General features: G+C 44.8%; 1 protein-coding gene across 1 annotated transcript in view; it reads left to right on the forward strand.

The window, feature by feature from the left end:
• The window catches only part of ZPLD1 (zona pellucida like domain containing 1), a 344,870-nt gene that overhangs the window by 246,540 nt on the left and 70,881 nt on the right, over positions 1–27,449 (forward strand). The window contains exon 3 of the mRNA XM_068265320.1: positions 24,965–25,185. Coding sequence (XP_068121421.1) covers positions 24,965–25,185 — 221 coding nt within the window. The remainder of the gene's footprint in view (positions 1–24,964; positions 25,186–27,449) is intronic.

The raw sequence follows: 27,449 nt of genomic DNA on the forward strand, positions 1-27,449 counted from the left end.
ACCCTCCAATCATTAGATTTATGAACAGAAACAAAGTTACCATTCATTAATCTCCCTGCAGGCCACCGTGATCACAGGCATCCATTGATGCCTGCGTCACTTCCCTAGTTACATTGTAGCAACACATTGCTTCCTATTGCGTACGTATTGTACACAAATAGGAATTACTCAATTGGGACAACTTGTGGCCAAATAGTAAAATTACACCTACTGTGTTAAGGGAATAACATTTTTTAATATGTATGTCAAGAGGGCATATTATTATAAATGTATGGGCTAAAAATTAGTGATAGATGTAAAACTGAAAAAATGCACCTTTATTTCCAAATAAATATTGTCACCATACATTATATTAGGGCTATTATTTTATTGTTGCAATAACTGGGATAAATGAGCAAATAAAATGTGTGGAATTTAACGTGTGGAATCACGGTAGCATGTATTATTTTAAAACTGTAATAGCCAAAAACTGAGAAATAATGATTTTTTTTCCATTTTTTTTCCATTCTGGCTATCCTAGCCTGCATGAGGGACAAGGGGTTAAAGATCCTCGGGAGGGGGACCTCACGTAGTTTTTTTTACATTTCCCACCCTCTGAACATAAAAAAAGTTTTAAAAAATCTGAAAAAGATGCCAGGGATCTTTATACAGCCATTTTGCAGCTGTATAATGATCCCTGGCCAAAGTGTTGCGCCTCTTGTGGGGTTTCCAGGGGGTCCATATGCACTGCGTATGGACCCCCTGGAAACCCCAATGAAATTCATTGCTCTTTCTTGTGATATATGTAAAATTACACTACCGTTAGGTTTGCTACATTAACTGTCATTTAATGTATACTTTTTTCCTTTGAAACTTTAAAATCGATTTTCTCAAAAACTATAAGGTCTTTTTGAAAAAGAAAAAAACATATCTGGTAAATTTGGTGTTTCTAGCTTGTAAAGGGGCTTTGCTATTAAAGAGAACCCGAGGCGGGGTTCTAACAATGAAATCCCCATACAGAGGCTGGGTCTGCATATAGAATCCAGCCTCTGTTGCTATTCAGATTCACCGTAAGCCCCCCTGTGCTCTGTGAGACTCCATAAATCACAGCCGTGCTGTGCGGGCTGTATTTACCTCCTCCTGTCATTCTCGGCACTCTCCCTGCCTCCTGCATCGCTCCGGTCCCCGCCCACGTCCCTTCCCTCCAATCAGCGGGGGGGAGGGAAGGGACGTGGGTGGGGACCGGAGCAATGCAGGAGGTGGGGAAGCGGCGAGACTGGCATTACGGAGGTAAACACAGCCCACTGCGACACGCTCTGTGTCGGCAGCGCGGCTGTAATTTATGGGGTCTCGCAGAGTGCAGGGGGGCTTACGGGGAATCTGAATAGCAAAAGAGGCTGGGCTCTATAGGCAGACTCAGCCTCTGTATGGGGATTTTGTTGTTGGAACGCCACCTCGGGTTCTCTTTCAACACTAAAGTTGGCTAGTTTGTGGCGGGTTTTTAATCACAAATACTTATTTCCTTTGAAACTTTAAAATCAATTTTCTCAAAAACTAAAAGTTCTTTTTGAATTTTTTTTACATAGTAGCCACATCTCACCTTTATACTGTAAATCCATGCAATTTTGGTGATTCTAACATGTATGGGGACTTTGCTATTAACTCGAATATTGAAATAGAATATTCTGCTTTTAATCACAGATAAAATCAGGGTCAAATTGTAAGGGATGACGGAGCCGCCGCCGGAGCACACGTGGCGGCGGACTCCGCATCCCAGGGGGATTCCGCTCTGCGGCCGGCGGGGGCAATAGAGCAGGCGTCGGAGTCCGGAAGTCCAACGGACTCCGCCGCACGCTTGCTGCCCAGAAGGTTCCCCGCCCTCTCGCCGGCTCAGTGTCTCCGGGTAACGCGCACACGCGCAAGGAGACAGGAACTTTATTGTTCCCGAAGAGGAGTCAGCTGACCAGGCTGGTCAGCTGACTTCAGCAGTGCTGGGGACTGGCTGGGTGGCTGGGGGATGCTGCTAGAGCGTTCCCCAGCATAAAAGGAGCTGTCTGTCAGTTGCTCCTTGTCTGTTGTCGTGAATACACTTGTGTTAGTGCTCAGACCTTAGCTCAGTGCTCTGGTGTTGATACTAAGGATTTCACACCTTTTGTTTTGATATTGTATCTGTGTTTTGACTTCGGCTATACTTGACTACTCTCTCGCTCTACGTTATTGTACCTTTGCCTATCTGATTCTTGTTGCCGACCTCTGCCTGATTTCCGATTACTCTTCTGCCTTCCGTTCCTGTACTGCTGCCGTCATCTCTGTTGCTGAACCCCTGCCTGTCTGACCTTTCTCCCTTCAGTGGAACGTCTCCCACTGGAGGGTTATCTCTGAGGCTTGCCTCTCCGAGACACCTGCCCCAAGCAGACGATTACTGCTAGGGGTTGTGATTCCTCACTCTGCCTGGTTAGAGGATCTCACGCACGGGGTTCCCATTCAGAGGTAACCACACCTCTGAGGAATTGCCGTGTGGTGGATATTTCCACACTTCTGTGATTTATTTTACTGTCTTTATTGTTCTTTTGCTGGTGCCCAGAGGTTAGCAATATATCTGATTATCGGTGATACTGCAGATCATCAATAATCGGGTATATATCTGCATTCTTGGTGATACTGCAAATCGCCAATAATCAGATTCTCTCTGCGTGCTGACACCAATCGTTACACAAATTTGGTCAAATTTGGATTTGGGCATCAAATCTGGATCATGATCACGCCATATCCGGAATCGATACTGCTGTGGCCGGATTTACTCAAATTTGTGATTGGGGGTATCCGAGCAACACTAGTACCAACCCAAAGAGTGATCCTATGCAGCTGGGACTGTGCCTGTGTGATACGAAGAGGAAACTCCTGCAGTCAGGATAGCCATACAATGCAAGCGGGTGGTCTGTGAGAAGCGCTAGTGTCACCTGATACCACTCAGATTCTACTACCAGTATCAATGCAGTGAGTCGCGCTGTAGCCTGTGAGCATTCTGTAAGGTCCACATATCTCCAGTGGGGCTGTCTGTGCTTCCTGGCTAAGTGGCCAGAGAGAGGACAAAATAGTGCCTATCGCACTCACAATTGGACAAGGAGCATTGGACCTTACAGAAGGCTCAGAGGCTACTGCGCGACTCGCTGCATTGAGACTGGAAGGAGAATTGGAGCGGTATCAGATGACACTAGCACTTACTGCAGAGTCAGACCACCCGCATGCATTGCTTAGCTACCCAGGCTGCAGGAGTTTCCTCTTTGTATCTCACAGGCATTGTTTTTTTTCAGTTAAAGTTTGAATTTCTTTTGTTGCATGTTCCCATAACTTTTTGCATAGTTTATAAATAGCTGAACTGATTTGGAAATTAATAATGAATTAGTTGGCATTTGTTGGCAACTGCAAATGGATTCACAGATTTGAAGAGTGTGATTGGTACTACTGTGTGTGTAAAGTGATCTTTAAACTTTATGCAGAGATTCTGTCTGTATGCATATGTATAATCACATTCTCTCATTATTGTTGATCATGCTGCTCCTTTTCTTGGAATGAGGCAGGCAATCTGTTTGTGAGAACCAGTGCATGTAAACATCAAACTGACTCAAACAGGCCTGCCAGTGGGAATGTAATTTTCTGCACAGTAAAGATGACAAATTCCTTTTATCACATTACAGCATGAGTAAATTAGGCTAGGATGACCTAATAGTAATGCTATAATTTAAAGCTATATTAATAACATACTTGTTTTATAACCGTCACATTTTGCATTGTGATCCCTTATAATTGATATAACATTGCTTTTGTCTCTTTCCCAGAAGTATGGCTGGAATTAAAAATGTAGCCAAATGTGAAGCAGAGTGTCCAGAGTGAATGTGGCCTAACACTCTTTTTTTTACATATTGATATAAATCAATATACAGTTATAAGGAGTGTTGATGCTGATGCTGAAACCAGTAATGTAAAAATGGGTATTTGAATATTTTTTATGCTCTGCTTTGAGTTAAGTCAATAAAGTAATACTAATATTTGTAAAGCTATTTTCTCCTGTGAAATTTGTACCTCCTCGACGGTCAGTTTTTCCTGGATTTCTATGCAAAAAAGTGTTTCAGTTAATTTTCATAACTTTTCTCCGGTAACTTACCAAGACAAGGGTCAAGTATACATTTTGAGTATAATAAAAGCTTGAAACATAAAATTAAATCAAAACTGAATTTTAAAATTACTCCCCAAAACAAATTTCTTATCATGTACATTTCCAAGCTGCAGCTGCTCAACCTGCACTAATGCAAATGTAAAGGTAGCCATACATCTAGCAATGATGGACAGATTCGACCAAGAGACAAATCTCTATCTGATTGAATTCAATTAGAGAAAGATTTATCGGCTGCCCATACACCGCAGGCCGATTTCCGATCAATTCCAGCACAAAATCTGGCCACTGGCCAAAACCTCTTGGGAATCAATGGAGCCTGTCGCCTCGCCGCAGCCCCTAGTGTATAAATGTGCCCCCATGTGTGCACTTATATATTACCTGTCCTGTGTCACCCACCGCACAGTGCCCATCTGTCTTCAGAATCCCCCACAGGTTATTGTATTGAATTTAATACAAAAAAATTATAAATAAATGAGTTTGCTGTGTGACCCTGGCATCATCAACACTGATCGTCGGGTAACATGTCATTATCAGAGGTACAAGACAACGGATCAGTACACCAATGGTGAGTATAAGCCAACTCGATTATAAGGTTTAGGTGTTCCCCAGTATATGAAGTAAGGTACAGGTGTGGGCAGTATAAGAAGCCAGGTACAGGTGTGAGCAGTATAGGAAGCCAGGTACAGGTGTGGGCAGTATAAGAAGCCAGGTACAGGTGTGAGCAGTATAGGAAGCCAGGTACAGGTGTGGGCAGTATAGGAAGCCAGATACAGGTGTGGCCAGTATAGGAAGCCAGGTACAGGTGTGAGCAGTATAGGAAGCCAGGTACAGGTGTGGGCAGTATAGGAAGCCAGGTACAGGTGTGAGCAGTATAGGAAGCCAGGTACAGGTGTGGGCAGTATAAGAAGCCAGGTACAGGTGTGAGCAGTATAGGAAGCCAGGTACAGGTGTGGGCAGTATAGGAAGCCAGATACAGGTGTGGCCAGTATAGGAAGCCAGGTACAGGTGTGAGCAGTATAGGAAGCCAGGTACAGGTGTGGGCAGTATAGGAAGCCAGGTACAGGTGTGAGCAGTATAGGAAGCCAGGTACAGGTGTGGGCAGTATAAGAAGCCAGGTACAGGTGTGAGCAGTATAGGAAGCCAGGTACAGGTGTGGGCAGTATAGGAAGCCAGATACAGGTGTGGCCAGTATAGGAAGCCAGGTACAGGTGTGGCCAGAATAGGAAGCCAAGCACAGGTGTGGCCAGTGTAGGTAGACAGGTTTAGGTGTTCCCCAGTATAGAAAGCCAGGTACAGGTGTGGCAAGAATAGGAAGACAAGTACAGGTGTGGCCAGTATAGGAAGCCAGGTACAGGTGTGGCCAGTATAGGTAGCCAGGTTTAGATTTTTCTCAGTATAGGAAGCCAGATGCAGGTATGGCCAGAATAAGAAGTGAAGTGTAGGTGTGGCCAGTATAGGAAGCCAGGTTTAGGTGTTTCCCACTATAGGAAGCCAGATAAAGGTGTGGCCAGTATAGGAAGCCAAGTACAGGTGTGGCCAGTATAGGAAGCCAGGTACAGGTGTGCAGGGCCGGTCTTAGGTTTCACAGAGTCCTGAGGGAAACCTGATTTTTGTGCCCTTCATCCTCTTTGCGCACGCACGCACGCACGCACGCACACACACACACACACACACACACAGTCCCATATGCAATTCACCTTTTTTACTGAGATTCCTCATAGGACAGTTGGTTTTCAACCTTTTTGGAATCATGGCACATCACATCAAATGCTCAGATCTTAGTGACACATCACATATGTATAATAGAAAAATACCATTAATAACCACAAAACAAAATGCATGGAAATAATGCATTATCCTGAATAAACCTAAAAATGAAAGCTAGAACCTTTCAGCACTGACAATTTTCACCATGTGCTGTGCTGTGCGCCCCCCCAATAAAAAATGCCCTCGGACTCAGTATAGGTAGGTAGCCAGGTATAGGTGCCCCCAGTATAGGATCTCATGTGTAGGTGCCCTCAATATAGGTAGCCAAGCATAGGTGCCCCCAGTATAGGAAGTCAGTTGTAGGTTTCCCCCATAGGTAGCCAGGCGTAGGTGCCTCCAGTATAGATAGCCAGGTGTTTGGTGCCCTCAGTATAGGTAGCAAGGAGTAGGTGCCCTCCCTCGGTATAGGTAGCCAGCTATAGGTGCCTTCCAGTATAGGAAGTCAGGTGTAGGTGCCCTCAGTATAAGTAGCCAGCTATAAGTGCCCCCAGTACAGAAAGTCAGGTATAGATGCCCTCAGTATAATTAGCCAGCTTATAGGTGCCCCCTTGGAAGCCGGTGCCCTGAGCGACTGCTCCGGTCACTCAGGTCAAAGGGCGGCTATGAAGATGTAGCCAGGATAGGTAGCCAAGTTTAGATGTTCCACAGTATAGGGTAGCATAGGTCTCCCCCAATCCCTCGATCCCCAGCGCTTCTACTCACTTTGCTTCACTCCAGCGATCACAGAACCCCACTGTACAGCTCCGGTCTTTTCGTGTGGATGATTGGGACCCAGCAGGTGACGTCATGACTTCGGAGAAGACTGGAGCTGTGCAGTGGGGTTCTGCAATGGCTGGAGTGAGGCAAAATAAGTTGATTAGGGATTGGGGGGGAGGGAAATCAGGGGATCAGGGGATGGGGTGCACCTATTCTACCCTAAACTGGTGACATCTATATGTCCGGAAACCTCCTTGGCGGCATGCCCGTAATGGTGACAGGCAAATCGCTTTCATCTTCTTTTTCCTGCCCATCACCAAACGCCAGGTAGGTTTAACCACTCGAGAGCTGCTGCTACTAAGAGTTCACTAAGTAGGCCATCCTGGAGCATTAGGCTAGGGTCCCACTTATTTGAATCTCATGCAAACCTTCCCTGTGGGAAATCAGAAATGCATGTGTGACCCTTATGAATGTTTGATGAGTTTAAAAAAACAAAACAAAATAGAATTTTTTTTTAAAATTATGTTTTTACTCGACCAATATGAATAATCATTAAAAATGCATAACGGAAATGCTTGGTAAAAAATGCCCAGAAAATGAACCCATAGAAACGCAAATGCAGGAAAACCTGCAGAAAAGCATGTGGCAGAAAACGGAGGCCTCTGGAGATCACACAATGAATCCTAGCTGTCCTTGTTGGAAGTGCTCCACGCAGGCACATCTGGTGCAGCTTTTACTCACAGCTCTATGTGGGGAACATCTTCCCTGTGAATAGTGTAACATGCCACAGGAGCCGTCAGAAAGTCAGAGCCAGAGCCGGATCATCCAGAAGTCTAGGCAGTAGCTTGAGCCTGGAGAGAGTCTAAGGGCCTGGTGGACGCCTGGTGGATGCTAGTCCCCACCAAATCTTACTAAAAGAAAAGGTGATCATCAGCTTTTGGCAAAAACTGCTAACTTGCTTAGGGCCCCATTTCAACTTAATCCTTTTCTGGGGCACATCCCTACCATAATATAAACAAATTTTGTTAAAGTAACACAATCGCAAAAGTCTTACAATTTTAAATACATGTAAACACATTCAAATACAAAGTACATTTCTTCCAGAGTAAAATGAGGCATAAATTATTTTTCTCCTATGTTGCTGTCACTTACAGTAGGAAATAGAACTATGACAGAACCAACATGTTTTAGACTAGTCCATCTCTTCATGGAGGATTCTCAGGGTTTACTTTATTTTCAAAAGCACTTTGTAAATGTCAGTTGCTCCGTCCAGCTACCAATTAATTAACATTTATGTATATTTACAGATTTGTAAAAGGTACTTTTTATACCAGTGACTTCATAAAAATGTTAATTATTTCACCATAGTGCTCCTTTAACCCCCTTGCCATTACAATTCTGGCGGCAAGGGGGCAGCGCAGCACTTTTAAAAAAAATTTTTTTAAATCATGTAGCGAGCCCAGGGCTCGCTACATGATAGCCGCTGACAAGCGGCATCCCCCTATCCACTCTCATCGCCCTCGGCGATCAGAGGAAGCAGGAAATCCCGTTCATGGTGCCGGGACGTCAGAGGAAATCCCGATCCACCCCTCAGCGCTGCCTGGCACTGATTGGCTAGGCTGCGCAAGGGGTCTGGAGGGGGGGTGCGGCGTGGCGCGGCGGGCAGCGGCGAATCGGCGGCGAGCGGAAACTGCACGCAGCTAGCAAAGTGCTAGCTGCGTGCAGTAAAAAAAAAATTTTGAAAATCGGCCCAGCGGGGCCTGAGAAATCCTCCTACGCAGGTTACCCCGAGCTGAGCTCGGGATAACTGGCAAGGAGGTTAAATGAGACATGATCGAATAATAGTGACCTGTCATTCAAGAATTAAAAATCAGCCAACTGATCAGATCAGTCACAAATCCGGTACTATTCGAATTTATGCAGAATACTTCCATCATCTCTTCTTGGCATATATTAATACAAAAACAATAAATCTTATTATAATAACTTTGGTTTTGAAAAAAGTGTTTGGAGTTTCTTTGATGGAAGTTTATGTTTTGAAAGAAAATAGAATGAAAGATTCTTGCTCCCCTGGTAAAGACTTCCCAGTGTTATACACAAAAATGAAAATCCTACACCAGAAATCTCATCACCAGGGCAACTCAATTTATTTGATCAGGGAGAAGTACTTTAGAAGAAAAGGTTGTACAGGAAACATCTGCTGTCTATTGAAATAAATAAATCGTTTAATTACGTCTTCATTGTACTGAATGCCACAATCAAAACCTGCTCACAGGAAGCATCTCAGCAAAGAACTTTCAGTTATGTATCACACAAATTTATCATGTTAGGATTCAGCTTTATACTATTTCTTCATTATCTCCAAGCTCTTGCTTTCTTGCATAATATTCCTCATATGTTTATGAAAAAACACAGAATAGTCAGAGCAGTTTTGAGTTGGCATAGCAGCATGCTTTAGAAAGTATCTGTTTTGTGCATATCTCATAATTTTAGTGAAGCATAGTTTATGTTCTGTATATTGCAAGAAACAAAAATAAATAAAAGAAACTGATTCTAAAACTCCTTTGGCATTACTGTCAGTAGTCTGACTAGTTATTTATGAACATTCAAACTTAAAGAGAACCCGAGGTGGGTTTGAAGAATATTATCTGCATACAGAGGCTGGATCTGCCTATACAGCCCAGCCTCTGTTGCTATCCCAAACCCCCCTAAGGTCCCCCTGCACTCTGCAATTCCTCATAAATCACAGCCACGCTGCTGACAAACAGCTTGTCAGAGCTGGCTGTGTTTATCTCTATGGTGTCAGTCTGCTGCTCTCCCCGCCTCCTGCAGAACTCCAGTCCCCGCCTGCATCCCTTCCCTCCCTGCTGATTGGAGGGAAGGGACGGGGGCAGGGACCGGAGCTATGCAGGAGGCGGGGGAGCAGCTGAGACTGACACTACAGATGTAAACACAGCCTCATAGCACGGCTGTGATTTATGAGGGATTGCAGAGTGCAGGGGGACCTTAGTGGGGTTTGGGATAGCAACAGAGGCTGGGCTGTATAGGCAGATCTAGCCTCTGTATGCAGATAACATTCTTTAAACACACCTCGGGTTCTCTTTAAGAACTGAAGGTTTGTGAAATCTGTTTGAGTGACAGGTGTAGCAGAGCATAGAGACACTTTATTCTCTGGAAGCAAAATTAGGAAAAAATATTGCAACAGCAAGCCACAGCAAACACGCAGTTAAATCAATTGGTTTTAGGTAGAATGGAATTAAGAACACCTGATCTGCCCAGGGGGATAATGACAGTATATGTGACCACATATATGAAGAAATATTTTTATTAATTCAACCATTCTGTTAATAGATATAAAAACTTGGAGTAGGAATGTTGGTATAATACATATTCCTCCATTGAGAAGCTGAAGCTACAACAATAAACGCTACCTAATGACTAACTGTAAAATTTCCTTTTGAAACATTACGTTTCTTCTTTAGACATGATACAGAACTGGTTCAGAACCACTCTGATGTGTGCAAACTGCGAGCAAGCAATGTAATGGGCTTTGTGCGAGCTCACATTATGAACACAACATGCGTGTTGCTTGTATAAAGCTCATTATGTAAATATCTTAATGTGCAATATACATGCAACGCAGGCATAGTGTACATAATGAGAATTGCACTATTTGCACCAGTCAGGTTATATTGCTAGCCTGTACAATGTTACCCAGGTGAGCTTATTTCTATGTCTGTCATGGTCATACAATTGTATATAGTGTTTTTATTTGTTTGGGAACAAACTGTTTTGATATGATTGATTTATAAAGTGCCAACATATTCTGTGGCGCTGTTATCACACCATCAGGAGCACATTTCTTTGCCGCAGCGCTTTGGACGCCACAGGTTATGGCCACACCCATTTTTCTTGCGCGAAGCGCGCCATGGGTCATCAGCTACCCCAGAAATTTGTCCAGCACCTGCATAGCACCCCCCCCCCCAAAAAAAAAAATTGTTCAGTGCACTACTAAGTCCTTGTAAATCCACTTTTACTATTATTTTATTTATTTATTGTATTTATAAAGCACCAACATATTACGCAGCGCTGGACATTAGTTTAGGTTACAGACAATATTCAGGGGTGACATACAGCAATATGACAGTACAGGAATACAAGAAAACCAGATCACACAGCACAGTATGAGTACAAGGTAAGGCTTAGTCAGTCACTGGATGAGAGCATGGAGATTAGGCAAGTTGAGTTCACTCAAATGCATAGCATGGGTGCACAGTAATGGAGGTGCATTATCAGGTAGGACACAAAAGGAGGAGGACCCTGCCCAAAGTCTTACAATCTAGAGGGAGAGGTAGGGACACAAAAGGTAGGGGACCAAAGTTCAGCTGTGGGTTGAGAGCACTTGTGAGGGGTGGTAGGCCAGAGTGAAAAGGTGAGTTTTGAGGGCCTTCTTGAAGATGTTGAAGGAGGGTGCTGCTGTAATGGGTGGAGGTAGGGCATTCCATAATGTTGGGGCAGCTCTTGAGAAGCCCTGGAGGCGTGCATGGGAATGGGTGATGCAGGGGGCGGTCAGGCGAAGTGCATTTGAGAAGCGGAGTGAGAAGCTAGGTGTGTACCTCTTAGATCAGAAATGTAGGTTGGACAGGTTTTGGGGACAGATTTGTAGGTCAGACACAGTATCTTGAATCTGATTCTGGACTGGATAGAAAGCCAGTGGAGGGTTTCACGGAGGGAAGCCACCATGGTGGAGCGATGGGAGGAGTGGATAATTCTGGCTGCTACTGTATATTCATGATGGACTGCAGTGCGGCTATTCGGGTCATAGGGAGACCAGACAGAGGGCATTGCAGTAGTCAAGGTGGGAAATTATGAGGGCATGGATGAGAAGTTTGGTGGTGGAAGAGGTCAGGAAAGGGTGGATCTTGCAGATGTTACGAAGCTGGAAGTTGCAGGACTTTGGATGTGAGGTTTTGGATGTGGGGAGTGAAGGAGAGTGCGGAGTCCAGGGTGACTCCCAGACAGCGGGCTTGAGAGGTAGGGCGAATGGTAGTGTGGTTAACAGTGACATGCACATCTGGGAAGTTCAGGGATGGCCGGGGTGGGAAGATCATAAATTCCATTTTGTCTAGATTTAGTTTCAGGAACCTAACAGACATCCAGGAGGAGATGGCTTGTCCATGGAAGTGGGGGATATGTCAGGGGTGTGGAGGTAAATCTGGGTGTCATCAGCATACAGATGATAGTTAAAACCCATGGACCTAAGGGTCTGATTTATCAACTTAGCACCCACCTTTGTAATTTTTTTGCTCTATTGTGTATTAATCAGTTGTGAAGACCTTTTTTAATTGTATCGATGGACTACTAGGACTAGCAGACCTGTCTCCAACAGCTAACTTGTGTACTGGCCACAGAAGAGCAATATAGTAGCAAGAAAAACAATGTATCATCCCTAAGAAGGGCTTAGCTGTTCAGGACAATGTGGAAGCAGCAAGAATCTGCACTGAGGACACAGAGCACAGGCCTACCTAACTCTCTCTCTGTCACAACACACTGTCCCTCATCTGCCCAGCATGTAAGCCAAACTCAGACTGCAAAATGGCTTCTGTGCTTGCTTTCTGTTTTAGGTTTTATCCACTTGATCAAGCATATATAAAATAAAAAGTGAAATATACCATAGTATGGGGTAGCCAGTTAATCTATGGAAAACCAGAACTACCATAAAATGTAACTTTTTATTTTGTTCTACTTTTAAGTATATAAAATAGAAAAAACCGAGAGCCCAATATGGTGTAGTATGTTAAAGACAATTGGTAAGTGGTTTAGTGAGAGAATTTATACTCACAAACATGGGTTACCATTCAGGCACCACTCAATAGGCAGGTGAGGAGATTAGACCTGTCCTCACTCAGGATTAAGAAGTCGCTCTCTGTAGTAAAGAAACAAGAAACAGGCTAGCACTCCCCTCCACCAGGAGAGGACATAGAATATTTGTATGTAGAACAGAGGCGCCAGCAGGATAAAAGTCAATAAAATTTTAAAAAATTGCTTGGAGGAAGTGGTGGGCTTGCCTCCCAAAAGCAGACACGAGATCCTGTCTTCATATAAATCAATACATTTATTATACGGTACACCAAAAAACGTGTTTTGCAGGCCCAGCCCGCTTCATCAGGCAATAAAAGTGGGGACAAAACAGAGACTGAGGCGCTACACCTGCTATTGATGAAATTCTGTTTTGTCCCCACTTTTATTGCCTGATGAAGCGGGCTGGGCCTGCGAAACGGTACCGTATAATAAATGTTTTGATTTATATGAAGACAGGATCTCGTGTCTGCTTTTGGGAGGCAAGCCCACCACTTCCTCCAAGCAATTTTTAAAAAATGTATTGACTTTTATCCTGCTGGCGCCTCTGTTCTACATACAACTACTTTTAAGTATGTTTTCTAAATGTTCTAAACTCATGTAAAATCACTCGTTTTGCAACTTTTGCTACAAATACAGTATTAGACCATAGCTGGGAGCTGTGGCGAAAAATTGTAAAATGTAAAATATGTGCAAACATATACAAATAAGAAATATGTTTTTTCCAAAGTAAAATGAGCCATAAATTACTTTTCTCCTATGTTGCTGTCACTTACAGTTGGTAGTAGACATCTGACAAAAGCGACAGGTTTTGGATTAGTCCATCTCGTCTTCATAGGGGATTCTCAGCAGGGCTTTTATTGGTTATAAAGATATTCGCTAAAAAAGGATTTCGACAATGATGCTGGACAGCTTCCCTGCTCACTACACAGTGTTTTTGGCAGTTGGATAGAGCAACTGCCATTCACTAAGTGCTTTTAAAAATAAATAAATCCCAGAGAATCCCCCATGAAGAGATGGACTAGTCCAAAACCTATCGCTTCTGTCAGATTTCTACTACCTACTGTAACTGACAGCAACATAGAAGAAAAGTAATTAATGGCTCTTTTTACTCTGGAAAAAAACGTACTTCTTGTTTGTATATGTTTGCACATATTTTACATTTTTCGATTGTTCGCCATAGTGCCCCTTTAATGAAAATATAACATCTTGTCAGTGCTTGCTTTGGAATATTGTCTTTTTTCAATACTATCTGTTCTGTATCATTGTTCAGAAAATTAAAAGGTTTTTAGTTTATATGTTAAAATATTGCTAAAACATTTAGTTAAGTGTTTTAGCTATACCATCTCAGTTCTGGAGTACATTAACTGCTACATTTTAGATTACAACCATTTTATTGACTAAAGCTTTCTTTTTTGCGCTGTCCCCTGATACCTGTTATCTTACTACTGATGTCTGAAATTATTTCTGCACACTTTCTACTATGTTAATAGTTTGCTTCATATGATTCTTTTCACTTGCAGTTTTTTATTGTTTATCTTTCCTTTGGAAATTAATGGATTTACAAAAAAAAAAAAAACAACTGTGCTAAGAAAAAATACTCTCAGAATGCCACGCTTTGAGAATAATGCTGTGTTCATTTTTTTATTTACTTATATGCAGATGGAAGTATTGATTTTCCAGCAAAAAATGTTCTGTAAAAATAATTTCAGAAGATCACGTTGAAAGAATAAGGCCCGGTTCACACTTGCGGTGGCCCTCCGGAATCGCCGTGCCGGAGCCGCACCGCCTGCAGAACGGACGGAACGGACGCACAGCATAGCAATTAAAGCCTATGCGTCCGTTCACATGGGTCCGTTCTGCAGAACCGGAGCCGGACCGGATCCGGGCCGGATCCGGACTCCGGCCTCCGTTCCAACATGCGCTATTTTTTCATCCGGCCCCTCCGGCAGCCGTATCCGGGGAGGAGCCGGACTGCACCATCCGGCCAATACAAACAAATGGGAACCGGAGGCCGCACAACACACTGGCTGAGAAATCCGGATGTTCTACCCCACTTCCTATGCGGATTTTTGCGGCGATATTGGCTGGGGACACATGGGCAAGCATTTTGGAGTGGAGCAGCACGAGCTGGAGGTGTTGGCAGGATGTTGGCAGCATGTCGGAGGTGGAGGTGAGTGCTAAACAGCAGAGGGCCTGATTCCACAGGTCCCCCTTCTGCTGACCTCCCAGACCCCAACATTTTTTTTTTTTTTTACGTTAACTTTGCCAAACGGATCCGGATCGCATCCTGATTACCACCTGATGCAACCTGACCGGATCCGGATCGGATCCGGATCAGAACCGTACGGTTCCGATCCGGATCCGGTCCGGATCCGGTCAGGTCTTCCGGTCCGTTTGGCAAACAACCGCTAATGTGAACCGGGCCTAATCTAGCTTAAATTAATTATGCACCTTCACCAAATCGGTATTATCCTACCTGACCCAGCAGGAGAAAACTCTCAGACATGAACTGCTGGAGGTAGCATAACACAGGTTATCACACCACAGGGTGCTCTCATTTTATGAATCAATCAATGCATCTGCAGGAGCCGGTATATTATTCTCTTCTCACAGAAATATTTTTTTTTAGTTTCACAGCAAAAAGAAAGAAAACAGGATATATATTTTTTCTAGTTGTTGGGACCTTATTCTATTGGTGCCAGAAACATCTTATTATAAGAATTTCCACTTCCAAGTGTACAGAGTAAATTCTCAATGGTGAAATGTATTTATGACTTTGACATTTATTAAACTTGCATTAATTCAGTGCCTATCCATCATAGTTAAAAATGTAAAGAGTCACCCATAAGTATCTAATTCTAAATATATTACATATCCATAAGCTTAACACTAACTAACTTGTGGAACTAAACCTCATAAAAAACAGTAAATCTATCTGATCTGAAGTTGTTCAGATATCTGAGGCTACAGAAAGATGTTCAAAGTTAAAGAGGGATTGTCAGCCACAACATAAAATTCCATTTACCCACTGCACTGTGTTCATTATGCAGCCTGGAACCTCACCCTGCAATGCAAGCACTCCAATCTATTCAGAAATGTTTCTGCTGTAATAAATCTTATCTGTCAGCTTGACTCTACTTGGTACATTGCCAACAAGAAGGAAGCTTTTCATCTCCCCTGCTCATCTCCCCTTTTCCTCTCCCCTGCTCATCAATGATTGGCTGAGGGCAGTTCAGTGTGAAGCTAGTGCTGAAATCTGATCTTGCTGTGCTCACATGTTTTCAAAGTGAGCTAGCTATGATGCTGCAGATTATAGGGGGAAGAAAAGAGTAAAGGAGGAAATTACATCAGAATTAGCTTCAGTCAGATGGAATCAAAATGGAAAATGTCTACAACAGAATTTAATATAGAAAATCACTGAAATCAAAACATGTATAGTACAATACATATGTAAGTAGAACAAGTAGTCTACTTAGATATATGTGTTTTTTTTCCTGGCTGTAACATCTGTAAACTTGGCGGCTGCGGATACGCATGCTATACCCGCAGCCGCCTTTGTTCCCTGTTCACAGGCCTTATCCGTCCCGGCGGCGTCCAGAACGCCGGGAACGGCATTGTCTCTTGCTCATAGGGTCTCTGTATCGCGCGGGTGTGTGCGCAGAGACAAGACCTTTATGCTGGAAGAAGGCGCGTCAGCTGACCTGCCGGTCGGCTGACGTCAGGAGTGACTCGTGCTGCTCGGATTGGCTGATTGCTAGGGGGCATGGTGCTGGGCTCTCCTCGGCTTCTTAAGCCTTCACAGATCATTGGCAACTCGTCTGCTGTTGCGAATACACTCGTGTTAGCGCTCAGACCTAGTGAGGTTCCTGTTGATGATAGGTGTATATGCAGTGTTTGCGATATACATCTATCTATAGTTAGTTATTATTACATTATATTCTGATAACCTGTGTATGATTCTGGCTACTCTCTGACCTTGCTATTGCTAAACGATTCTGTACTTCTGCCTTTCTGACTTAGTTGCTGAACCTCTGCCTGATATTCACTACTCTCTTGCCTGCCGATTTTGTACTATCTCTGCCTGCCTGTTACCAAACCTTGCCTGTCTGACCACTCTACTCACCAGTGGGCCCTAGCCACTGGTGAGGTACTGTTTCTGTTGGTACCCACCAGCTCCTCTGGTGAGGTCTCATTAAACCAATCAGTTATTGTTGCACCAAGCACTACACTCTTGTTTTCTGCTAGCTATACTTGTATTATTGGTGATATTGCAGATCACCACATAATCAGGTATAGCGTCTGTATTATTGGTGATTCTGCAGATCACTTATAATCAGACATCTGAGTTGCAGCACCCAATCGCTACACTGGCATAGTATGGCTGACCCTGATGCTTTAAAATGATTTTAGTTAATTTCAGAACTCTTGGATTCAAACGTTTGGGCTAGTGTGGAACTTCAGCTCATTTTTTGGGGGCTGATAGGGTGGAAAAGTGATAAAACATATGCCAGATTTTTTAATGTTGGTTGGATCTCGACCTGGGAAGATTTCTCCTAATCTCTTTTAAATGAGTAATCTAAAACCTTTCAAGAGGGGGCATAGCAGCAAACCACATTTTTTATAACATGCTAAAAACATTACTTCTATGAGGTTGTAATTGCTGCCCATTTTTAGTTGGGAAGCTTTCTTTCTCTTCCTGTCTGATGACAGGTAGGAAATCATTGCAATAAGGCATAAACAGCAATAAAACTTGAGAAAAGTTTTTTAACTATAATCTACACAAAACAAAAGTATGGGCTTCTTGTTCATGCTTGTACATTGAAAGAGGTTTTGAATCTGATGCCAACAACACATTTTAACAAAGTTCACATGGGCCAACTAAATAATACAAATGTGTGTATTGCAAAAAACAACAACAAAAACCTATGGGGCACATAGTTCAATGATTTAAGAAGAGCAGGGGACTTCGCAGTTCACTAGAATACATATAACCATTGAAGGATTCACAGAATCCAGAGACATCTCTGCAATAAATATGGTAAAAACCAACAATATGACTCTGTATAGGATCAGGTAGACATTCAGAATCCATTGTCTGTGAACAGAGTTCAGCACTGTATCCACAAGTGCAAGTTCAAAGTCTGCAATGCAATGGCAAAACTTTATATAAAAAAGTACTGATCTGTGATAGCAGAATCTCTTTTGTTCATTATCAGATAGCCTTTATAAGTGGCTGCAAAATGTACTGAAACATTTATGCATATTGCCAAATTTCTGTAAATGAACATTTAATGATAAAGTATTTAAGAATGTGTGCAGAGATCACCAAACACACAGTAGTTATTTAACCTCTTGCGGACCGCGTCACGGCGATGGGCGTGGCCGCGGCGGCAGCCCCAGGACCGCCTAACGCTGATTGGCGTAAAGTCCTGGGGCTCTGTTTTGCAGGTGATCGCGCGCAGGCTGCGCGTGCATCTCCTGCTTGGTGGGCGGAGCTCTGCCCCGCCGTCAGTCTCCGATTGGCTATTGCCGCCCGGGAGACTGTTAGACGGCGTGATCGCCGTCTATTTATATGGTGCAGCGCTGGTTCTGTGTAGAGATGGGCCGAACCTCCGATTTTAGGTTCGCGAACCAGGTTCGCGAACTTTCGCGTAACGTTCGGTTCGCGTTAAAGTTCGCGAACTGCAATAGACTTCAATGGGGATGCGAACTTTGAAAAAAAAAATAATTATGCTGGCCACAAAACTGATGGAAAAGATGTTTCAAGGGGTCTAACACCTGGAGGGGGGCATGGCGGAGTGGGATACATGCCAAAAGTCCCGGGGAAAAATCTGGATTTGACGCAAAGCAGCGTTTTAAGGGCAGAAATCACATTGAATGCTAAATGACAGGCCTAAAGTGCTTTAAAACATCTTGCATGTGTATACATCAATCAGGTAGTGTAATTAAGGTACTGCTTCACACTGACACACCAAACTCACCGTGTAACGCACTGCAAACAGCTGTTTGTGTAGTGATGGCCGTGCTGGACTGGTGCGCACCATGGCGAGAGTGCAGGTTTTGGTGGCTTTACAGCCCATATGGTCACCTGGCTGATGTAGCTGAATGACAGAACAGTGACTGTCCAGCTGATCAAATTTGGCCTGACCACTATGAAGCAACGACCTTATTATCTTTTGTGTGCCCCCGAGACACTCATCTAGGCGCCGGTCATTGCTTCATTGTGATACGCAAGCCCCTTCACCACGGCAAGGTAATGATCACGAAGGGGAATGGGCGCATGTACATGCCTTTTCTTTTGTTGTTGCAGCTGCCCGCAGTGCAGCCAGAAAAATTAGGCAGTCATGTACACGCACCAGAAAAATTATTACAGCGGCCGCTGCTAGCAGTGGCCTAAAAAATTCAGCAATCCGCCTGGAGTCCCGGACCCTGTTGGTGGTGGCGGAGAAGGTAGTCAAGCGGCCTGCAGGCAGACATGCTGTGTGGAGGGACTGGGAGTGACTTAGTCTTCTTGGGGAAGCCCAGGCAGCCAGTCACACGGCGTGCAGGCAGAGATGCTGTGTGTGCGGGGACTGACTTAGTCTTGGGGCGGGCAGCAGCCCTCCGGGATCCATGCCTCATTCATTTTGATAAAGGTGAGGTACTTAACACTTTTGTGATTTAGGCGACTTCTCTTCTCTGTGACAATGCCTCCAGCTGCGCTGAAGGTCCTTTCTGACAGGACGCTTGCGGCAGGTCAGGAGAGAAGTTGGATGGCAAATTGGGACAGCTCTGGCCACAGGTCAAGCCTGCGCACCCAGTAGTTCAAGGGTTCCTTATCGCTGTTCACAGCAGTGTCTACATCCACACTTAAGGCCAGGTAGTCGGCTACCTGCCGTTCCAGGCGTTGGTGGAGGGTGGATCCGGAAGGGCTACGGCGAGGCGTTGGACTAAAGAACGTCCGCATGTCCGACATCACCATGAGATCGCTGGAGTGTCCTGTCTTTGATTGCGTGGACACGGGAGGAGGATTAGTGGCAGTGGTACCTTGCTGGCGTTGTGCTGTCACATCACCCTTAAAGGCATTGTAAAGCATAGTTGACAGCTGGTTCTGCATGTGCTGCATCTTTTCCACCTTCCGGTGAGTTGGTAACAGGTCCGCCACTTTGTGCCTGTACCGAGGGTCTAGCAGTGTGGCCACCCAGTACAGCTCATTCCCCTTGAGGTTTTTTATACGGGGGTCCCTCAACAGGCAGGACAGCATAAAAGACGACATCTGCACAAAGTCGGATCCAGTACCCTCCATCTCCTCTTGCTCTTCCTCAGTGACGTCACGTAAGTCAACCTCCTCCCCCCAGCCGCGAACAATACCACGGGAAGGTTGAGCAGCACAAGCCCCCTGCGACGCCTGCTGCGGGTGTTCTCCTGCCGCCGTCCCCTCCTCCTCCTCCTCCCCCAAAGAAACACCTTGCTCATCATCCTCTGAGTCTGACTCATCTTCTGCACACGACTTCTCTTCTTCCTCCTCCTCCCCCCTCTGTGCTGCCGCAGGTGTTGAGGAAACAGCTGGGTCTGATGAAAATTGGTCCCATGCCTGTTCCTGCCGTAACGGTTCCTGGTCACGCTCATTCACAGCTTCATCCGCCACTCTACGCACAGCACGCTCCAAGAAGTAAGCGTAGGGAATTAAGTCGCTGATGGTGCCCTCACTGCGGCTCACCAGGTTGGTCACCTCCTCAAACGGCCGCATGAGCCTGCATGCATTTTTCATCAGTGTCCAGTTGTCGGGCCAGAACATCCCCATCTTCCCAGACTGTTTCATTCTACTGTAGTTGTAGAGGTAGTGGGTGACGGCTTTCTTCTGTTCTAGCAGGCGGGAGAACATGAGCAGGGTCGAATTCCAGCGAGTCGGGCTATCGCAAATGAGGCGTCTCACCGGCATGTTGTTTTTGCAAATCGTGCCATGGCTGTGTAAGACCGCCTCAAATGCCCACAGAACTTCCTGGCCTGCTTCAGGACATCTGCTAAGCCAGGGTACTTTGCCACAAATCTTTGAACCACTAGATTCATGACATGTGCCATGCAAGGGTATGTGTGTCAGCTTCCCCATATGCAAAGCGGCAAGCAGATTGCTGCCGTTGTCGCACACCACGTTGCCTATCTCCAGGTGGTGCGGGGTCAGCCACTCATCCACCTGTTTCTTAAGAGCAGCCAGGAGAGCTGCTCCAGTGTGACTCTCCGCTTTGAGACAAGACATGTCTAAGATGGCGTGACAGCGTCGTACCTGGCATGCAGCATAGGCCCTGCGGAGCTGGGGCTGTGTAGCTAGAGAGGAGAACTGCCACTCAGCCAAGGAGGAGGAGGACAGCGAAGAGCACGTATCAGGAGGAGAGGAGGTGGCAGGAGGCCTGCCTGCAAGCCGTGGAGGTGTCACAATTTGGTCCGCTGCGCCCTGCTTGCCATCGTTCACCACCAGGTTCACCCAATGGGCTGTGTAGGTAATGTAGCGTCCCTGCCCGTGCTTGGCAGACCAGGCATCCGTGGTCAGGTGTACCCTTGACCCAACGCTCTTCGCAAGAGATGACACCACTTGCCTCTCAACTTCACGGTGCAGTTGGGGTATGGCCTTTCTCGAAAAATAAGTGCGGCCTGGCATCTTCCACTGCGGTGTTCCGATGGCCACAAATTTACGGAAGGCCTCAGAGTCCACCAGCTGGTATGGTAACAGCTGCCGAGCTAACAGTTCCGCCACGCCAGCTGTCAGACGCCGGGCAAGGGGGTGACTGGCCGAAATTGGGTTCTTCCGCTCAAACATTTCCTTCACGGACACCTGACTGCTGCTGTGGGCAGAGGAGCAGGAACCGCTCAAGGGCAGAGGCGGAGTGGAGGAGGGTGCCTGTGAAGGTGCAAGGGAGAAAGCGGCAGAAGCAGATGATGCACCTGAAGGAGGAAGAGGAGAAGGAGGGTGACTTTTCTTTTGTGTGCTGCTGCTGCTTTTGCTCAGGTGGCCATCCCATTGCTGTTTGTGCCTTATCTCCAGGTGCCTTCGTAAGGCACTTGTCCCTACGTGAGTGTTGGCCTTTCCACGGCTCAATTTTTGTTGGCAGAGCGAACAGATGGCTTTGGTCCGATCTGAGGCACACACATTAAAAAATTTCCACACCGCTGAGCCACCCTGGGATGTGGGCACTATGGGGACCTCAGCAGCTGATGCTGAAGGGCAAGTTGGCTGGCTGTACATAGGTGACGATACATGGTGCCAGACTCTGCCACCAGCTGTTTCTGACGAAGAGCTGCCCCAGCTTCTTTCAGCAACTTCTCTCCTCCTACTACTCTCTGACTCCCCCTCTGAACTGTCCCCCTCTTCATCTCCTCTATTGGGAACATACAGAGGATCCCTATCATCGTCAGCATCGTAATCATCCTGCCCAGCTTCGCTTGCCCCAGAAAAATCCAAACATGCACCATCAGTAGGTCCTTCATCCTCCTTACACGTTACATCCATAGTGTTGCCGCGTAACGCAGACATATGAGCTGGTGAAAAATCATCTGGCTGTAACAACAATGGCTGTGCATCAGTGATTTCACCACTAAATAATTCTTGCGAAGTGTCAAATGCAGCGGAAGTGGTGCTAGTAGTAGCGCTGGTGGCTGAGCAAGATGAGGTGTTCTGTGTCGCTAAATACTCAACCACGTCCTGACAATCTTGGGAGGTGATGGGACGTGCCTTCTTCCAAGCACTGTACTGTGGGCCAGGTCCACACGAAATTACATTTACACGACCTCGCGCAGACCTGCCGGGTGGCCTTCCTCTGGCTCTGGCACTACCTCTTCCTCTACCTGTTTTGTCCATATCAGGTATGCACGGAGTGGTATATCACACTGCGTGCACTCACGTAGGTAGGTGGGTTCACTTAACTGCACAGGTATGCGCACTGATGCGGTGGGTTCACTGAACACAACAGGTATGCAGTGGCGGGTTCACTGAACACAACAGGTATGCAGTGGCGGGTTCACTGAACACAACAGGTATGCAGTGGCGGGTTCACTGAACAGTACAGGTATACAGTGGCGGGTTCACTGAACACAACAGGTATGCAGTGGCGGGTTCACTGAACACAACAGGTATGCAGTGGCGGGTTCACTGAACAGGTATGCAGTGGCGGGTTCACTGAACAGTACAGGTATACAGTGGCGGGTTCACTGAACACAACAGGTATGCAGTGGCGGTTTCACTGAACACAACAGGTATGCAGTGGCGGGTTCACTGAACACAACAGGTATGCAGTGGCGGGTTCACTGAACAGTACAGGTATACAGTGGCGGGTTCACTGAACACAACAGGTATGCAGTGGTGGGTTCACTGAACACAACAGGTATGCAGTGGCGGGTTCACTGAACAGGTATGCAGTGGCGGGTTCACTGAACAGTACAGGTATACAGTGGTGGGTTCACTGAACACAACAGGTATGCAGTGACAGGTTCACTGAACACAACAGGTATGCAGTGGCGGGTTCACTGAACAGTACAGGTATACAGTGGCGGGTTCACTGAACACAACAGGTATGCAGTGGCGGGTTCACTGAACACAACAGGTATGCAGTGGCGGGTTCACTGAACAGGTATGCAGTGGCGGGTTCACTGAGCAGTACAGGTATACAGTGGCGGGTTCACTGAACACAACAGGTATGCAGTGGCGGGTTCACTGAACAGGTATACAGTGGCGGGTTCACTGAACAGAACAGGTATACAGTGGCGGGTTCACAGAACAGGTATGCAGTGGCAGGTTCACTGAACACAACAGGTATGCAGTGGTGGGTTCACTGAACAGGTATACAGTGGCGGGTCCACTGAACAGAACAGGTATGCAGTGGCGGGTTCACTGAACACAACAGGTATGCAGTGGCAGGTTCACTGAACAGGTATGCAGTGATGGGTTCACAGAACAGGTATGCAGTGGTGGGTTCACAGCACAGGTATGCATTGGCAGGTTCACTGAACAGGTATGCAGTGATGGGTTCACAGAACAGGTATGCAGTGGCAGGTTCACTGAACAGGTATGCAGTGGTGGGTTCACAGTACAGGTATGCAGTGGTGGGTTCACAGAACAGGTATGCAGCCAGCCAGGAACAAGTTAAGCCTAACTAATCTTTCCCTGAGAGACAGTCTGCAGCAGCTCGCCCTACTCTCACTAACGCAGGCAGCACACGAGTGACCGTAATGGCCGCCGCTGCCTGCCTTATATAAGGGGGGGGGTGGGGCTCCAGGGGCTAGTGTAGCCTAATTGGCTACACTGGGCCTGCTGACTGTGATGTAGAGGGTCAAAGTTGACCCTCAAGGTGCATTATGGGGCGAACCGAACTTCCGCAAAGGTTCGCCAGCGGGACGCGGACGCGAACCACCGAAGTTCGCGTGGAACCGTTCGCCGGCGAACCGTTCGGCCCATCTCTAGTTCTATGGTGCAGCGCTGGGGGACAAGAGAGCGATCGGCTCTTATAGAGTGAAGCCTATGAGAGCTGATCGCCATGATTGGCTGGCTGGGGGGAGGGAGGGAGGGAGGGAAGGGGTTTAAAGGAACAGTGTTTTTTTTAAAAAACACGAATAACAATATTTATTTTAAAAAAATAAACATGGGGGGAGCGATCAGACCCCACCAACAGAGAGCTCTGTTTGTTGGGAGAAAAGGGGGGGTGAATCCTTTGTGTGCTATGTTGTGCGGCCCTGCAGCTTAGCCTTAAAGCTGCAGTGGCCTTTTTTACTAAAATGTCCTGGTCACTAGGGGGGTTTAGCCCTGCAATCCTCAAGAAGTTAACCGACTTATATACAAATATATAAGTTTATATATAAGTGCAAATAACCTAGTGGTAAGTAAAAGCTATACTTAATGTCTATGCTTCATTACATTTTCTACACACATTTCTTCTCTGTGAACTTTGTAGATTTTTTTCTTACTTAACTTGTGAGGCTGAGTTTATAAAGTTTAAGTTGAAAAATAAAAAAAGTTTTTGTAAATGTAACATCTCCACAGATTATTTTTCCTTTGGATTTTTTCCTGTGTATGACTATGCTAGAGGCATTATATAGTGAGTTTCCTCAGTAAATAGATGGCCACTGTAAAGTTGTATGGAAAAAGTGTAATGCTGGGAATACACAATGAGTTTTTTCGGCAGATAGATGGCTCGATAGATAATTTCCGACAGGTCTGATCTGATTTTGATTGTTTTTCTGAACAATTATTTCATAGAAGTGAATGGGGATCGATCAGAAAAATGATTGGAAAAATCGATCTGAGAATCGATCAGCCAGTAAATATGCCGAAAAAAATGTGTATTTCGTGCGTATCATATATTCCTAGCATTCAATCTATTTATATTAGCTGCATGAATTATAAAAAGCCTACAAGCCTACAATTCAGGTTACAGTCAGTTTAAAATGTAAAATTGTTTTCTGCATGCTGGAAACTTCTACAATTATTAGTTTTTTGTTTTTTTTTGTCATTGTCAGCGGAAAGAGATATCAGTGTTTACTGTGGAGTGCAGACAATTACAATGAAGATAAACTTTTGCACAGTTCTGTTTTCTGGTTATTCTGAAACTGACTTATCACTTAATGGAAAACATGGAGATGCACACTGCAGAGGATTTATAAACAACAACACATTTCCTGCTGTAGTTATATTTACCATCAACCTGAGCACCCTGGAATCCTGTGCAAATAATCTAGTGGTAAGTAAAATCTATATTTAATGACTAGGCTACAATACATTACGTGTTCTACACACATTCCTTCTCTTTGATCTTTGTCGTTTTTTTCCTTACTTAACTTGTGCGGCTGAGTTTATAAAGTTTAAGTTGAAAAATAAAAAAAAAGTTTTTGTAAATGTAACATCTCCACAGATTATTTTTCCTTTGGATTTGTTATGCACAGTCCCCAAACCATGATCTGAAAATGATGAATATATCAGGATATTGTGTAAAGGTTACCATACACTCATCAGTATTCTTATCTGATTCCTAGCAGATTCTATTCATCTGCTGGGAATCAATACCCCAAAAGGTTGACTGTATTGATTTTTGATCCATTAAAAAAAAACGATTGTAAGAATCAATCGGACAGGATGGAAAATGTAAAACAATTAGGTGCAGGGTAAGAGCATTGGTAGATTGATGGAGGGCTTTAGCTATGCACTGCACTGAACAGTGCAACTCTGCAGTTCAATCGATGTTCAATAGTTTCCCTGCTGGAATCTATTGGAAATTGATGTGCTGTGTATGGTAGGAATAAATTCCTTTTAAATCTTTTCTCTTCGGAAAAGAATCAATCATTTTGGAACATTGGGTGAAAATCTATAAGGGCCCTTTTCCACTATCGTGAATCTGCATGAGTTTTCTGCACGCAGATTCGCACAACCAATACAACTTAATTGTTTCCATTTGTCAGGAAAACAGAGCGTTTTTCTGTGCAGGAAAAATCTGCACAGCAGAGCCATCAGAATTCGATTTGCATACAATGTAATTGATATGAAGTCCACATGCGTTTTCGCTATGCGAATTTTCCATGCAAATTTGCGTACGTTTTCGCCTAAAATCAATGTAAAAGCACACAGGCACTGACATGGTTAAAGTCGCATACTTACAAAGAAATGCAAAAACATAAGCAAATTCGCTGTAAAATCTGCGGTAAAACATGCAAATTTGTTTTTGCGTTTTCTGCCACCAATTCGCACCGCACAAGTGGAAACGGGCCCTAAGTGATGGCCAGTTTTAGATTAGTCATCAGTTTGAGCTGAATGTGCAAGGTTCTGAACTTAGGTGCTTGTGGATTTTAGTATATGGGGAAATGGGTTTTTGACTAATAATAATAATAATAGAAATTGAAAACTTTTATTTTCTCCTTTTTAGAAGAAGTTTTTCATTTAAAACACGAGGTGAGCATAAACTGATGAGATAAACATCTATCTTATCTATCCTCCTTCTCCTAAAATGACTTTTGTTTAGATATCCCACAGATTTATTTTATACTTAAAGGTAACCAACCTTAACTGAGAGGGATATGGAGGTTTCCATTTAAACGATACCAGTTCTGCTGAACTCTTTGGCTGCAATATTGGCTGAATCACACACCTGAAACAAGCATGCAGCTAATCCAGGCTGACTTCAGTCAGAGCACCTGATCTGCATGCTTGTTGAGGGGCTGTGGCTAAAAGTATTAGAGACACAGGATCTGCAGGAGAGTCAGGCAACTGGTATTATTTTAAAAAGAAAAATCCATATCCTTCTCGGTTTAGGTTCCCTTTAAATCAACTTTTTAAGTTTTTACTGTTTCATTGTCTCTGCTAATAGCCACATTCATTCTAGTATGCCAGAGCTAAACGCTATGAGCTGTTGACCTTTTTTTATCTATTACCTTCTCTCAGAAGCCATTTTATGCTAGGAAAGTGCTTTATGGGTGTAATTCCTTATCAATGAGGATTATGCTATAAGTCTGACCCAGTCCCAACCCAGAAAGAAAGTTACTTGTGTACCTGATGTTACAGATTGCCCAGCCAGCTCATGGTGAACCAGAACTTCTAGGAGTGTGTAAAGGGCTGAAAGAGGTCCAAAAGCCTCTTTACTAAAATGCTGTGCAAAAAAATAAGTGTGCCTTCTTAAAACAGAAGGTATTTGTGAGGTGTCCCACAATGCATCACTGCTGAATATGCAAATCATATCTTTGTTGTCCCTGATAGCTAAACACACCTCCAGAACCACTGACTGGAATGCAAAGATGTTTCAGCTTGTTATATACAGAGCCAAACTAATCCAACATGCATACAGACTGTTTTGGACTGTTTGATCCGTGCACGGCATGGATTAATATGGTTCTATGGGGTAGGACTTGCATTCCTGATATTCAACTCTTTAACCCTCCTGGCGGTTTGTCAAAATCCGCCAGGGGGCAGCAAATACGTTTTTTTTTTAAAATGTTTTTTTTTTCATGTAGCGAGACG

This window comes from Hyperolius riggenbachi, chromosome 2 (genome assembly GCF_040937935.1).
Source record: "Hyperolius riggenbachi isolate aHypRig1 chromosome 2, aHypRig1.pri, whole genome shotgun sequence".
Taxonomy (NCBI): Eukaryota; Metazoa; Chordata; class Amphibia; order Anura; family Hyperoliidae; genus Hyperolius; species Hyperolius riggenbachi.